The 17,528-nt window shown below is 38.1% G+C and overlaps 1 protein-coding gene across 1 annotated transcript; it reads left to right on the forward strand.

Annotated features, from left to right (window-relative positions):
- Positions 1–1,575: 1,575 nt before the first annotated feature.
- LOC124266179 (WW domain-binding protein 1-like) lies at positions 1,576–15,676 on the forward strand. Its single transcript, XM_046700983.1, has 5 exons — positions 1,576–1,748; positions 8,999–9,027; positions 11,086–11,163; positions 13,107–13,239; positions 14,434–15,676. The coding sequence occupies exons 1-5, from the start codon at positions 1,695–1,697 to the stop codon at positions 14,623–14,625; spliced, it is 486 nt and encodes a 161-aa protein (XP_046556939.1). The 5' UTR covers positions 1,576–1,694; the 3' UTR covers positions 14,626–15,676.
- Positions 15,677–17,528: the final 1,852 nt, after the last annotated feature.

Here is a 17,528-nt window from a genome sequence, read left to right on the forward strand (position 1 = left end):
ACTAGACTACCCCACCGCCCCCTCCAAGAAGAACACGGCGAGGGAAACATTTTCTATGTATAACGTCTCGAGTATTCTCTGTATTACAGTAAACTACTGTTGTGACGAACTCAAGGAACTACGAATTTTAGTTCGCTATAACCGTATTTCGTTACAAGCATTTCGATTCTAGTTAGAATCAGACGAAAACCGAAATTTTATTCAGTTCGTTATAAGGTGAGGTGAAATTGGGTTTAACGTCGTGCTTGAGAATATTTCGCTCATATGACGACGTGCATGCGTGTGTATTTGTATGTGCGGCTGCTTGTACTAGCCCAGACTGAAGCTGGTTTTATAGTGCTAGCCCACTGAGATACCATGCCGCAGTGAAGCATGAATACCCCATTCAGACACATTATACTGACTTCGAGCCGACCAGTCCTTGTTGTACCCATTAATGCCGAGCGCCAGACAGGGACCAACAAGTACCATATTTTAACGTCTTTTGGTATGACGCCGTCGGGGATCGAACCCGCGACCTTCTCCTCTCCGGGCTGACGCTCTAACCACTACACCACGGAGGCGGTCAGTTCGTTATAAGCATGTTCGCACTAACAGTACGCTTTTGAGTACTAGTATCTGTAGCGTATTTAATAACATTTATCATGATAAATCATGATTTACAAATTTAGAAATCGAAGATGTTTGCAGGCTGACATTATTATCAGGCTGACATTATACAAAATCAAAGCTAAATCATTCCTGATTGTGAAAAATCACATCCCAAACCGCATCACAGTTTCTCCATTTTGCGGGTCTGGCTCTTAGAGGTACCCTCTTACACCATGTACCAGAAGAACTTGGTCCAAACAAATATAGCTATTTACTTTTCTCTATACCTTGGTGAGTGATAACTGGCATTCGTCCCCGCGAAGAACTAATTACGTACATTGAATCTTCTTAAAGTAAATATGTTTTGGTGTTAAATTTTAGAGGGAAATATGACGGCCATTGAGAGAAAGACACGTTTCAACTGACGAAACACGTTAAAAAGAAAAAGGAAAGTATCAATAAAAGGTACGGTAGATGAATTAGATAGAGACTTCAGGAAGGCTTCAGTTTTATGTCATTGCTGTGACATCGGGCCTAACATATTTTGTTATAAATTTGATAATTGGAATCTTCGAAAAATGCCAAACATAAAAGTTGAAATGAACTTTCCAGACTGCAATACATTTATATTCATCGTCACTTTGCTTAACTTTCCGTTACATTAAATTTATATCTTTATAAAGGTTTCCGGCAGTTTAACAGGTCGCTTGCCGCACTGTTGTTTGTTTCACTTATCATTCGGGGATATCGTGTTGTGTTGTAAATACAGTTGTTACGCAACATAAACAACACTAAAATCTCGAGGCATGACCTCAGGTGCCCGACAATTTGGACCAATCAAAATACAGCATTGTCAACAAGCAGCTATTACGTTTAATGCTGTCCCCCCATGTACATGGAGATGATAATATGGAGAAAAGGGTGTCAGATTCACGTGTATATGTCAGTTAGGTATTGAATTAACTACACAACTCCTGGATTCACATTGTCGCAATAGCTAAGCATGTATCAGGATCTGTGTCCACTAAGTTTATATCTCGCACTCCCGTTAACGAGGAAATTACGTATTGATCAGATGATTTAAGGTCAAAGGTCAAACCAAAATGGCGGCCAAAACATTAGGATTGACGATATCTGCTGCAGTATGCGTGTCTGAGGTACGTTTATGCCAATATGGCAGGGTATTTTATTTGTTTTCGATTAGCGTTTGGGACCGGTCTTTTTATTGATAGCAATTTGTAGTCAAATTGGCATCCGTTTTCCATGGCAGAGGGTGAATTTATTGGTCTGTTGATTCCATATCTTCTTAAATTTTCACAAAACAAACATTCGAAAGGCTGGACAAAAGGCTTTGTTTCCTGCTCAGAAATGTATATAAATTTTCAGTATTGTTCACAGCTCGTTCTGTCTAAACATCACAACCAATGTGACATTAAATAAAATGAACATATGCTGTACGGACACACTTCAATTTTACCACGTGAACAATGCTCCAAATGGTGCCCATTACTAAGTAAATTACTTTCGGTTGTGAAATTAGGCATCAATGTTTGAGATGTTCTGTTGATTTTATTGTGACGTTTTAACGTTTGGAGGGAATACATAGCACTTTGTTTTGTAATATTTGACAAAAATAACGGGTTCTTCATGGCATATCTCAATATAATCTAGCGACCTACTCATTAATTTAAGTCAGTTGATCTGTTGACGGAAATAAAACGATTGTAGCTTTCAGATTGTATAAACAGTGATATAAAGAGAGGTATGAACAAGCGTCATTTGATACTGTATATGTATGCTGAAAGAATGAATGTCACTATTTCAGGGTTTCAATTCATAAAAGTTCATTTTCAATAATATAGAAGTGAAATATGCCAAAGATTTAGTCCCAGAAGTACTTGAAGAATGTAAGATCCAAAATTGTGAATGTGTAAAGAAAGGAATTCATACATTATTTGTATAGATTAACATCATAACACGGAAGTCAGGACACATCACAGACTCAGTGTCATATCAACTTAGAATTAAAAAACTCATGTTGCAAATTATGTAACCATGGTCACTTGGCTTTGGATTGTGACACTGTCTTGAGTAAACAGATTAATTAGTTTACAGATGAAGTGTTAACATATGCATTAACCCTCTGTGTGATCCATGAACAGATTCTAATAAACTTTTCATTCAGTATGTATGCTTATGTCATATTGTACTTGACCTTTGATCAAGTTTTCACTAAAATAGATTACAGAAATGGAAAAGAAATACCAAGTGTTTGTGAGTGCGTATGATCTTTATCTAATTATTATCATTATCTAATAAATGTTTAACTACATTGATTCCACATATGCAGAACATTATCTTTTAGTTTTGACCATAAGGAATTATACATCTTCACTGGCAAGATTCCGCAGCTCTGGGCATGATGTATATATATTGAAACTGGGAGATACCAAAGAAGTAAGAAAGAAAATAGAGTCTGTCAAACGTGCAACTTAAATGGAGTCAAAGATGAATTAAATTTTTTATGTGTTTGCCCAGCATACCTCTCGTTAAGAAATAGATATATGAAGAAATATTATTCTGTACATCCAGAAACTCATTTATCATTGATGAATAATGCCAGTAAAACACATTTAGAAAATTTGTCCATATAAATTCACCCAGCTTTTATTCTCAGAAAGAATTTATTTAATATTACTACCCACATGAATAATTGTATCTTACTGCAGGCCTGGGGCTTTTCAGTATGAAATAAAGATTGATTGATAGTAACCATGGTAACTGAATGCCACAACTATATGACTACTGACGACTGCTAGTGTTGATCAACATTTCAGCTTGACAGTGGTACAATAATCTGTATCGAAACATAGCACTCAACAATAATGCTCAAGAAAGAATAGAACTTGATGTCCATAAAGTTTGTCAACGTTGTACTTTCCAATTTCTAAAATGCCACACAAAGAAGTTACAATACCACTATTTGATTACATAGAGAATCTCACCCGAGTATCACCATGAGTTGATAAAGTTACAAATATCTGAGGCTTCACGAGGATATTTTTACTTTTGTCAACGAGTGTTGATATATTTAATATCGGAAGAGACGAAGGTGAGATTCTATTTATCATCAAACGTCACTCTTCTTTAGTTTTCAATGAAACATGCACATCTCGGAACCGGGGACTGTCATTAGACTTGCAGTGCAGAGATGTCATAGCATTGTGCATCATCAAGTTCATGATGTCATAACATTGTTAGGGCATTGTACAAAATCTACTGTCAAAACGATATCTCGTAGTTGATATTGTTTGATCTTACACAAGCAATATCTCCTGTGGAACACAATCCGTTATACTTGTGTTCCATTAGTTTGCTTTGTCAAAACTATTCAACACATCTTTGCTACAACCAAATGCTAAGTTGGTGAATCAGGTACTTAATCGTATGAGTGTGACATATTAACAGCCAAAAATCCTTTGGAGTTGTTAGACCTTGACAAGGTACAAGTGAAGAAGCGCTGTGTCCCTCTTATATATGCTCTTAAAAAAAAACAGTAAGGGAACCCGAATTTTCAATTTGGATAAGAATCTTTTGAACACACCACCATTTCTCTTTACCACCCCCCTAAACATAATGCATGGGATGCAAGTGCCCCATGCAGTTGCCCCAAACACGTGCATGGAGCATCATTCTTGATTTTGACAGTTATCAAGATGGTCTATATAAATTTGTAGACCATTAATTTTGACAATCATCTTGCATCCCACAGTTGTTAGTGTTTGTTTCTGTGGGTAGCCTAGTGGTTGTTTTCTCACCGAAGAGAATCCCCACATGGGTACAATGTGTGAAGCCCATTTCTGGTGTCCCCCGCCGTGATGTTGCTGGAATATTGCTAAAAGCGGCGGAAAACCAAAACTCAGTCAGTCAGTCAGTGTTTGTTTCTAGCCATGTTCTTTTGTCTGAAAATGAAAAATGTACACATGCAAATTTCACGTCATACACCAATCATCTTTCAAGAGCAATAACTGTACAAACAACTATGGTCATAAGGAAGTGCAAGTAGTGATTCACTCTCAAAACATTCATTATCAACAAATTAACATTGATTTACTCCGACATATCTCCCAATTTTTGCAATTGTAAATGAAATATTAAGTTCCCCTACTTTGTTTAAAGAATATATATTTGCAGTCGTTTCAAGAACATTCAGTATGCAAGATCAACATTGTTTTTTGTGTTGGTTGTTTGCCATAGAAATATTCCATCACATGGAATTGTTAAACAATTACAATAATATTTTGGTGAAGAATATTCCATTCCAAAAGATATGCAAACCCCCCACCGCCGCATGTATGATCATCACAAACCGGTTTTGACGACATAGTCACAGGTCACAAAAGGCTTGCATCTTTTGTCAAATATGTGATAGGTACAATTCTGAAACATTCTCAGTTAATAATCACTATTTCTTGGGGTAAATTTTCTAATAAAACAAACAGCCAATCGGGAAATTAGGGTGAATTCTCAGTACCTGTGAACCCGTCAATTGGTCTTCAGCAACCCGGGGATCAGTCTCACTGACCCAATTAGATCGATGCTCATGCTATTGATCACTGGATTGACTGGTCTAAACTCGATTATTTACAGGTTGCTGAAAGTAAAGACATTATGTTAATCAAGTAAGGACATTTATTTGTACAGCCTTAAATTGCATGTCTTACAAGAATCAACAAAGATCCAGAAAATCCAGAATTTTTTTCTACTTTTTCTAATTTTCTTGAGTCTACTTTTCACCCCTAACCAATATTTTTCATGAAATAAGTTGTGAACCAAATATGATATAAACCTTACCTATTGCCTTGGTGTTGATTTATTATGGGGCCAGGGACACGGTTTCTACTTGTCACAGGTAATCGGAGGGGTTTTCAATGGGAGTCGTTTAAGTACTATTTACACACTGTAGCCGTGATTATTTGCCTTGTATTAGTACCCAGGACCTGTTTGTCCCATCTGACCTTTAAAACCTTAAGTCTGACATAGTTTTGTGAAGCCAGTAATAGTAATCCTGTAAATGGTCATGGCGGGTAACAATGGTGGAGGCACTCAGGGTGGCAAGTCTAATGATTCGTCCATTTTGTTTTTACATTGAACTGAGCAAAAACACAATAGAAATACACTGATAATAATTCAAAGAATACAAATTGAGCTAATTGTAGAGCTACGACTATCGTAGGTCTGTGATGAATTTTAGGAATTAAGACAGTCGTAGCGTTGCTAGTATTACAGGACCCTGCTAACTAATCAAGTCTGGACCAGACAATCCAGTGATCAACAGCATGAGCATTGATCTGCGCAAATGGGAACCGATGACATATGTCAACCAAGTCAGCGAGCCTGACCACCCGATCCATTAGTCGCCTCTTACGACAAGCATGGGTTACTCAAGACCAATTCTAACCCGGATCTTCACGGGTATGGCGGAAAAGGGGCAATGGGGTTGCCTAGTGGTTAAAGCGTTTGCTTTCACGCCAAAGACCTGGGTTCGATTCCCCACATGGGTACATTGTTTGAGCATGTTGAGTTGCATACAAATATGGGGGTCCCAGACACTTAAATATTATTATTAATACTGTTATTGTATTGAGTATCATGATCATCACATTGTTAAGTAATTAAATTGCAAACAATACCATAACCCAGCTAGTAGCAAACTCAGTAATAACTTATTGTCACTTGATTGGAATTTTTACAAAACGTATTGGACTTTTTCTGAGTCCCTGTAGACATGCTAATAAATTTTGTTGCATCCATTGTCAATTTCATGTGTATAGGGCGCAGGAATTCGCGTCCTGTAAATCCCTGGTAAGACAAACTTTACTGCAGTACATAATCAATAGAACATTGTTGCTGTGAGTTTATGCTACATGTTACACACTTGTGGCATTAGCTGAACTGATGTGATAATTATCATTCTTACACACTTGTGGGTGAGAAACCCATGTGAGAACACTGGTATCACACATATGTGTGAGATCGATATCTAATCCCGTGATTGGCTACTCCATGGTTATGACCTAGGGTCAGGTTATGACGGACTACTTTCCTGATTCATTGATAAGTTACTCGTGCTTCAATCGAACTGTTACTCGTGCAAAAAATACCCCTTTACACCTACCTGTTATTTTCGCGATTGCAACATGAACAGGTATTTATACAATGAGTCACAAGTAGAATAAATATAACAGAAATGTATTTATTTTCTCATCCTTTTATTAAAACTTTTGATTTCTAGTCATGAATTCAAAATGGCTCGAACAATCAGTGATACCTGTGTAAACAATTATGTGAAAATCACTGTTAGAGATAAAGCCTTGGATTCCCTTCGTATATTCAAAATGTACAACATTGGTACTTTTATTGGAGAGATGCGACAAGTGTCATGTGTCGTCTTGCAAAAACACAAGACACGATAAGGTCAGTGCCTGGCCATTGTGAGATCAATTTGCCTCGTTGTTTCTTTGATGCATTGATGAAGATGACATTTTTACTGATACACATGATGAAGACCCACTTCCAGCTCCGAGATACTATGTGATTCCAATGTTATCAAATTCACTCATGACAATCAGAACCAAAACACACTCGTTGAAACAATGTACGACATGGAAGGTTTTGCAAGGCTTCATGAGTGAAAATGGCGGCACACATCCTTTCTATTTGAACATGTACAGGAACAGTTGATCAAGATATTCCTCCGATGCATGATAATGCAAAGTTTATGTCTTGATAACATACAGGATGTTATCAACTCACATTTCATACTGAAAACTCCGTAAATTCCATTACATTCCAAGTGGCAGTTTCTGGCTCGGGAAACGAGAAGGATTTGGCAAAGAAGAGTAGTCCCCCATTGATAGTGAACGTAACCTCAGCAATGTCACATTCAAGCACACTGGGTGCACCTAAGTACACACACTCAAAAGTTTTGGCTCCGGTTGATGGGAGAACTATGAACGTAAACTGGTACACAAGTACAGATCCCCAATGTGCACATATCCAAAACAATCTTCTGATGACGACAACCACCAAGTAATAACAATGACGTCACACACTCAAATATTTTACGCTTGAAAGAATTAAAATCATCCACATTTGCATGGTAACATCATCATTTTAGAGGGTTAAATTCATTTTCCGTGATCTTATCTAGTTATCATTATCACTATTGCCTCATGATGCGAAGAGGTGGCAGAAACTTTTTTGTGGAGGGTCACCATGGGAATGACTGAATTTTGGTTTTACGCCGCTTTTAGCAATATTCCAGCAACATCACGGCGGCGGACACCAGAAATGGGCTTCACAAATTGTACCCATGTGGGAATTCGAACCCGGGTCTTCGGCTGGACGAACCAACGCTTTAACCACTGGGCTACCCCACCGCCCCACCATGGGGATGAGTAGTGATTAGGAAGCCAAGGGACGTCACTCATTCATAAACGTTGTGTTGTGTATTATTGAGCAGCTGTGATGAGAAAATATGAAATATGAATCTAATCAACCATCAAATGGTGCGATTTAATGGTGTGTAAGAAACAGATTACTGTACTCGTGTCTGTCAGATACCACTTATCTTACAAGTTGTTGTTTCAAAACTAATTTAACTGACTTTTGCTCGTTAAATACGTTTTGAAACAACTCGTAAGATAAATGGTATCTGACAGACACTCGTTTAGTAATCTCAATTTACTAGGGCTGGCTATCGATATAAATCATAGAGATCAGTCATCGGTAACCGTTCACCCAACAGAAAATGGGTACCCGGTGGGATAAGTCATGTGACTATTAACCGTCTAGCGCCTCACAGGCAGCTTGTGTTATCCAAGGTAATAATAATCAGATTGTTAGCGCTTTGAGTGTGCCCCTCTGGGATTTGGAATTTAGTGCATTACAAATGTCGTTATTATATCAATTGATTATCGATAAATATTGGAAAAGTAACTTTGAGCAAAAATATCTGAAAGAAATCAACATATTTCACATATTTCACATCTATGGTGAGTGGTGACATATTTAGGCTTGGATTATTAAGAAAATACCTTCCTGACCATTATTTAAAAGCAGCCCATGAATCAAGACCTAATCTTTTGCATTGTCTGAGTAAATGAGAACATTATTTAATACCCTAGTTTAACTTTTAAGTGCAATATTATCGATGACACACTTTTCATATTGAAATCATTATTAATTTTTCCCATCAACAATATCTCCAGTTATTGATCTTTTTAGCCAGCCCTAATCATTATCCAATGTGAATGATAACTTGAGAGTAAATTCTGAATGGCTTGGAAGGTAACCTTGAGACCTGTTCTGAACATTGGTTTCATATTTGCTTGTTTTGTTACAGATTGCAGCCTACTACTGTGACAGCGACAGGTAAGGATTTACGTTGGAATTTGGTAGGGGTGAAACGGTACGTTCTTACCGCAGATCGGTACGTATTGCAGTATTTTCCTTTGGTTCGGTTCGGCCTGGTCCGTTTCGGTATGTGAGATATGATCATAATGCAGAAAATTGACAACAAGAGCTAAACCTAATTCAGCTTTATACCGTTTCACCCCTAGTTTACCCCACTGTTGAAACAGTGTTCACATGTTCACAGACCATCTGCATGAGTATAACCCCATGGTCTTATGGACGGCGACAAGCACTGGTGTTCAACATGGTCAGGATATGCAGTATGGATGATAAGGCCGGGTGCATCATATATATGACCTCATTTTGATGCTATCTCTACATTTGGTCTAGGAGTATCTTAGAGAAATCATCTCCCTAGCGAGAGGAAAGAATTCCTTCAGGCAAACCTAGCTAGATTTTGCCAAAATGATTCGATTTCTAGACATTTTAGAAAAAGTTTTAAAAGTGTCCGTGGTCCAGTGGATAGCAAGTTTGTTCAAAGAGCAGAAAGTCTGTTTCATCACGGTTCTCATACCTATATGTGTAAAAGCAGGGTGCGAAATTTACGCTGGTCCTGTGGTCCCTGACTAGTAAAAATTCATCAGGACAGCTAAATGATAAGTTTGCAGTGGTCCAGGTGGCCAGTGAATTTTTTTCCCCATCAAATAATTAAAATTGTCTTTAAATTAGAAAGTGAGATCGTATATTTTAACAAGGATTCAAATAAAGGAATACTCGCAAGTCGAAGTTAGGTAAATCTACGAATGTTATTTTGGACCAGTGAAGTACAGACAGGACCACTAATTATTGTCCACTCACTGTGGTATAGTGGGAAATTTTGAAAGGTTTCTAACACTGTAAAAGATGGTACTTGTCAGTGAGGTCTGTGTTCCATTTTAGACTATGGTTGTCTCTGTGGGCAGTATCAATCTAGCATTGTTCCTGAGTGAGTGAGTGGGTGAGTGAGTTTAGCTTTACAGGACACTCAGCAATATTCCAGCTATATGGCGGCGGTCTGTAAATAATCAAGTCTGGACCAGACAATCCAGTGATCAACAGTATGAGCATCGATCTGTGCAACTGGGATACAATGACATGTGTCAACCAAGCCAGCGAGCCTGACCACCCGATCCCGTTAGTTGCCTCGTACGACAAACATGGGTTACTGAAGATCAGTTCTAACCCAGACCTTCACGGGTCACATTTTTCCAGACTTATACTAGCAGCTACATGCACATTCCTGCACATCGCTTTGTCAGTGCATCTTTAACACCTTTTGAATTTTTCTTGCATAAGAGGGGATTTAATAGATAGAGCTAAGTGGGGAGTGTTTGAAGCAGTAGCCTCCCTGGTTTAGTGGATGCCGAGTCGGCCCAGCGAAAGAAAAGTCAGTGATTTTAAACCATATGTCTTCACACCTAAAGTTTTTGGTTGGTTTGTTGTTTAACGCTACGCTCAGCAAAATTCCAGCTATAAGGGGACGGTCCTTAAATAATCCAGCCTAGACCGGACAATCCAGTGATAGCAGTGATTGGGATACGATTACATGTGTCCACCAAGTCAGCGAGCCTAACTGCCTGATTCCGATTGTCGCCTCTTACGACAAACATAGGTTACTAAAAATCAATTTTAACCCAGATTTTCATGGGTTCTTAAAGTTGTGAAAGTTGGTACTTTGGTGTGAGGTTTATCAACAATATCGTAATTTTGACTCCATCTCAAGCAGTTTCGAGCGCAGAAATAAGGCAAAACATGAATGGTTGACACCAGGCTAATTTTCCAATGAGAATTGTTGTTAGTAGACATCTCCAAGTTGACATTGGATTTCACACTAAAAAAGCCGACTCTGAGAGTTAAATGAAATCTGATGTATTTTCTTGTATGAAGAATTGAATCGAAAATGATCGAATCGAAGGTCCAATATCTAAAATTGAATCGAATCGAGGTCTCAGCGAATTGTTACAGGCCTATAAACATGATAAACCAGTTGCTGTTTACCTGTTTACCTGTTTACCTGTATGGTTTGTTGGTTTACAGATGCAGTGAAGATGAGTACTGCTGTGGAGACAACCTGTGCTGCACATCGTACAAGGTGTGGGGACTCTGGTATTTCTGGTACGTCACTTTCCTCTTCAGCGTTCATTGATATATTTTCTTTTTGAACCCACTAACAATGGGAATCAGGTTTATGTATGAAAACATGCTTAAAATTGATTCTTTTGGTTTTTGAGAATCCACCCACCATCTGAATCCAGAATCTGGGGGAAAAAAATGATGCTTAAAATTTTAATGGATTTTCGTCGCCATACAAAGATGGAAGAACCACAAAGAGTATTATTGATATCTCCTCTGATACGTCACGCATTGTGCGGCTTTCAACCCTTGTTAATTAATTTGTGAATGGTATTTTTAAATGACCTTATGACACAAAAATAAAAAGTGGAAAAAGAAGACTAAAGAACGGTTGTTATTGCATCCTACCCTTCCCATTATTAGCGAGCCCATGCACACGTGAATACACACATCTTAAAGCAAGAACACTAACACACCAACTTAAACCCATGCGACAGGGGAGCAGCACAATGCCATCCCCAAATTAAACTTGCAATAATTATTTTGCAAGTCCGATTTATGTGTCATTCGAATTATGTATGGAATGCATTGATTCTCAGCTTTCTAAATTGGGTTATATTTATCCCACGCCGAGCGTTTAGAGCAAAGCGGGGGATATAGTATTAGGCTCCGTTAGTCCTTACGTACGAATGAGAATATCTTAAGAACCGTTGACTAGATTCTTTTCATATTTGGTACCTAGGTTCATCATAGTATAAGAAAGGTTCCAGTCAGGTTTGGTGACCTTGACCTTCATTTCAAGGTCACAAGGGGACTTTAACGTTTTACTCTTGTCAGCGAGGTATCTCAAGAACCGCTCACTAGATTTTCTTCATATTCAATACCAAGCTTTATCTAGGGAAGGCGCAGGGTCCAGACGATTTTGGTGACCTTCACTTAATTTTCAAGGTCACAGCGACACTTTAAAGATTTCGGTATGTTAACCTGCATGTAAAGCTATCTCAAGAACCGCTCACTAGATTTTCTTCATATTCAATACCAAGCTTTATCTAGGGAAGGCGCAGGGTCCAGTCGATTTTGGTGACCTTCACTTAATTTTCAAGGTCACAGCAACACTTTGAAGGTTTCAGTACGTTAACTTGCATGTTAAGGTGGTCAGTGAGATATCTCAAGAACCATTCATTGGACTTTCTTCATATATAACACCTAGTTTCATCTAGGGAAAGTGTAAGGCCCAGTCGATTTTGGTGACCTTCACTTAATTTTCAAGGTCTCTTTGAAGATTTCAGCATGTTAAATTGCATGTTAAGATAGTCAGCAAGATATTGCAAAAACCATTCGCTGGATATTTTTCATATTTGACACCAAGCTTCATCTAATTTTGGTGACCTTTACATAATTTTCCAGGTCACTGCGACACTTTGAAGATTTCAGCATGTTAACATGAATTCACTTGATTTTCTTCATAGACTTTCAGACTTCCTTTGATGTTTTTCAATAAGCAATTTCTTTAGTACCATTTTTGCATATTTCATGCACTATGACATTCATGTCAAGGTCAAAGTCAGTCTTGAAATATTTGTGTTTGAACAACTAAAGAGAAGATATCAAGAGAGGTTGACTGGTCATGTTTTTGTTGACATTTAACTTCGTCTTAAACTTTCATTAATTTTTAAGATTGATTTGATAATTTGCAGCGGGGGATTATGTCACCTTAGTGACAATGCTTGTTTATTTTACCACTGATCACGTTTTTTGAATGCAGTCAGGAAGTGAAGTGAGTGAGTGTTTTTATGCCACTTTTAGCATTATTCCTGCAAAATTATTGGGAGCTAAAGGGATTGACAGTGAGTGACACTGATTTTACATACTTACTAAAAACCTAAAAATAATGTTAAGGTTCAATTTCAAACTAAGAATTTGATCAAAAGCAATAATGGTAAGCACTACTGTCAGAGTGATATACATGGTGTTTGTGTTTGCAGGTTTGGTCTTGTGTTCTTCATGATTCTTCTCTCCATGTGCACGTGCCTATGGCGTTTCCGACATCCCGGCACCGTCATCATCAACAAATACAACTACAGCCCCCTGAGGCAAGATGGCAGCACCCTACACTGCGTGAGTTGACTTGTGTTTCTCTGTCCTTTCATTCATAGAATTAGATTCAGTGGCTATGAGACAATGTGTCTAGAATAGATTTTTATGGTTTTGCACCAACTGTATTACAGTTGAAGGCAAATGTCAAGTTTTCCAGAATTACATTGTAGAGTTATGTACCTTTGTCATGTCAGGATCTGCTGAGCATGTGTTTGCATTGTCCCTTAGTTTGATCCAGTTTGTAACATTGTATATGGTAACATGAACATGATAAATGACATTTTCAGTTATCCAGGGTATTTCAGGTCTGTTCTATTATAGTTTCTAAATACTCTTACAAATTTGAAAACATAACTTCAGTTATAGTTGATTCAAATTGCAAGAAATTCTGTGGGACGTATTTTAAGAGGGATGGCTATTTCTCACGTGGTAACATTATTGATTGATTTAGGCTAACAATGAAGTTTTCAAAGGTTCCATTGAGCTAACAGTCTGAGGCTGTGAAACTTGTTTCACAGATCTTACGTACCTGTACTTCTTTAGTCCTTAGGGATAGCTTTAGTAGCAGAGGTTATAACTAGGACTGGCTAAAATAAACGATAATTGGAAATATCGTTGATAGGAAAATGTATTAATGATTATCGATCTGAAAAGTGTGTTATCGATAATATATCGCCTATTAACTTTTGTGACAGAAACTAGTTTTAATTTTCTCACACAATATACAAATTTAGGATGAAATCATGTTCAGGACACTGTTTTGTTACTAGTCCATTCTGAACATGTCACCGCTCACAAGTTATGTGAAATATAATCATTTCTTTGGCTTTATGCTCCAAGTTACGCGTCAAATATTTATTGATAATCGATCGATATTTAGTTAACGATTGTTAGTCTCTATGATCTATATCGATAGCCATGACTAACGGGTTCGGGTGGTTAGGTTCGCTGACTTGGTTGACACATGTCATCGGTTCCCAATTGCACAGATTGATGCTCATGTTGTTGATCACTGGATTGTCTGGTCCAGACTCGACCATTTACAGGCCGCCGCCATATAGCTGCAATATTGCTTAGTGCGGCGTAAAACTAAACTCACTCACTCAATCATAAAACTATAGTAGGGTACTGTGAGTTGGTTGCGGTTCATAATACCCGAGTAGGGTAACTTGCGTTAATATTACTTAACTTTTCATTGATGCCTTACTTTTTCAGCGCAACAATTCTGACCAAGAGTATATAGGACCAGGTAGCACGTTCTTCGCATCAGCAACGCACCCACCTCCCCCGTATTCCAACTACTCTCCCGTGAAGTCTGGCCCGCCGTCGTCCCCGGAACCACCATCGTATGTGGAAGTGGTGAGCGGGCCTGGCGTACCTGGACACAAGACATACCACAACAACTGAACATGGGACCACAATGCACCTGGGATGTTGTCATGGTAATGTTGGACGTTGCCATAGTTACATTGTAACCATTGGATAGTCTCTGTATGATCTGTTCTCGTCAAGACGGACCTGTGTGAAGAGTCTCACTGCTACTGACTACAACACAGTCATCCCAAAACAACGCTCTGATGTTAAGGTGCAGGAGGAACAGTTTAATGTTTTTTACAAACCAGAATCTACGCAAAGTGACAATTCCTTACATCGAGATATAAAACTTTCTACAGTAGCTTTATATTGTTGCATAGACTGATAAGAAATGGCAGAAATGCTCAGTAGTGTATTGTGGGTAATCATGGAACTATTTTCTGTGTGCGTGTGGAGAGAGAATGAAGGAATATGTTTCAGCTGACAGTTATGGAAGTGTGGTTCATATATGGGAGATGAAAGTAATGACTGTTTTATACCTCTAATACATGACTGATAAAAACTTGCTATATTTTGTACACAGGTTGTCTAATATTCATTGAACAGCATCTGTGAGAAACAGCTTGTACAATTGATGAGGCATAAGCTACCCTCAGTTTTTCATGGTATGATTCAGAATCGAATTATTTCTGCATCTGCAACCTCTTAACTGTACATATTACTGAATCTTTAGGCCAAAAGAAGTTAACTGTCAAAATGAGAAAAATGGCTGGAGAATGACTTATGTTTAAATATATATATATACACACTGGTTTTCAGCATCTGTGTAAACTTACTGCCAGGAGATGTGATTTAAAGGAAGAATGGATGTATGGAAGATTTGCATTTTGTAGATTTCATGAAGTTAGCAGTAAAACGATTTTCATCTGTTGGTACATAGGTGGGTCCAGACAGGGGGTGCACACCCCCCTTTTGTCCTAAAAGTTTATTAAATGACCATTGAAACTCTCGTGAAAATGAACTGTGCACCCCTCCTTTCACAAGAAGCTGTATCCTCCCCTGTGGTGCATGGGGACTACTTTATCAGTGCTCCAGATAGCTGCCATTTATTGTATCGTGTAACTGAAACTACGCAAATACAGAAGGAGAAGAACAGGTTGTATACATGGACAAGTTATGTTTTGCATTAGCTGCAACATTTCAGTGTAGATACCAACACCGTTATAAACAGGTGATAATGGCTTCATAATGGTGTTAGCGTCTACACCAAATCAGTTGCAATAAATTAGTTGTCAATCCATAAAACATGTTCTTCTCTACCATACCAACTTTTAAATGCCACTTAAAGAAGATATACAAAGGATTGAAAATTTCAACTGTATCAGGTACCTAAGCATAAAAAGGCATTTCCTCCCAGTCCTGCTTATCTGAATATCTGATTTGATCTTCAGCAACCCATGCTTGTCGAAAGAGGCAATTAACGGAACCGGATGGTCAGGCTCGCTGACTTGGTTGACACGTGTCATCGTATCCCAATTGTGTAGATTGATGATCATGCTGTTGATCACTGGATTGTCTGGTCCAGACTTGATTATTTGCAGACCGCCACCATATAGCTGGAATATTGCTGCGTGCGGCATTAACAACCAACCAACCAAACTCAATCATGCTCTGTTACTGGTTAGTAATAACGCATTTGAATCAGTTAGCACAATTTCATAATGGTGGTCATTATTTCTACAAACAAGCAGTATTATAAATATTGGTTTGAAAACCTGTCTTGCCTCATTGGTTGTTATAATGACAGGTACTGTCCTCATGTGATTGAGGGGCGGTGGGGTAGTCTAGTGGTTAAAGTGTTTGCTCGTCACGCCGAAGGCCCGGGTTCAATTCCCCACATGGGTACAATGTGTGAAGCCCATTTCTGGTGTCCCCCGCCGTGATATTGCTGGAATATTGCTAAAAGGGCGTGATACTAAACTCACTCACTCACTCGTGTGATTGCAAACCTATCTGGAGCACTGTTAATGATATAAGACCACATGAGTACAATGTGTGAACCCATTTCTGGTGTCCTCTGCCGTGATATTGCTGGAATATTGCTAAAAGCCGCGTAAAATCAAACTCACTCACTCACTTTGATGTAAGGAGAGGAGTTGTAGAAACAGGGAGGAACATCTTATTATTAATATATCAAGCCCACTTGCACAATGTGATCTTAGTGCAGCGATGATCGCAACTCCCATTCTCTGACATGAACTTATGATGGTCATAGATATATGTTTTTTGCCCTGAGTAGAAGGTCACTGTGTTTGAATCAAAGGTTGGAAATCTATCCCTATCATTATATCGGCTTTCGTGACGTTAATATTAGTTATGCCTGTTGTATCAGTTTAAGAATCATAAAATTCATCAAGCAGATTAGATTTGACCAAAGGCTGTAAATAATGTAAATAGAATCTTCGCTGTGCTGATAGCTAAATACAGCGAATATAAAGGGACAAGAGGCACAATATCAGTCAGGTTGACCTTGTTGATGTGGCTTTTTGAGGTGGTAGTTTCCAGAATTCAGTGTTTTGATTTTTATTAAGCATTTATGATCAGTTTTTAAACATTTGTTACCCTCAAGAAAGACTAATGTCATGTATTTATAGTAAATGTTTGTATTTCATTTTGCTAAGAAAATAAAAGTGAACGAATGAAGTGCTTATGGAATGTTGATTCATCCAAAATTATTTGACACATATTTCTTTGACTTTCCCAATAATAAAATATTTTGTAGTTTGACAATGTCTCCGTATGATTAGTTTATAAATCATTAAACTGCTTGATGGATATATTTTTAATTTAAAATGTTACATTTTACTAGGTTACTGTGACTGCAAGTTGTTCCGAATTGATATAATTCTTCTTCAAGGGTAGCAAGTTGGTGTAGGGAGGGTCTTCCTTTTCGGGTGACAAAATTTATTTTTGTTCCGTTACTGTTTGGATAAGTA

The sequence above is a fragment of the Haliotis rubra genome, unplaced genomic scaffold (genome assembly GCF_003918875.1).
Source record: "Haliotis rubra isolate DU_JTF1 unplaced genomic scaffold, ASM391887v1 Scf1237, whole genome shotgun sequence".
Lineage (NCBI taxonomy): Eukaryota > Metazoa > Mollusca > Gastropoda > Lepetellida > Haliotidae > Haliotis > Haliotis rubra.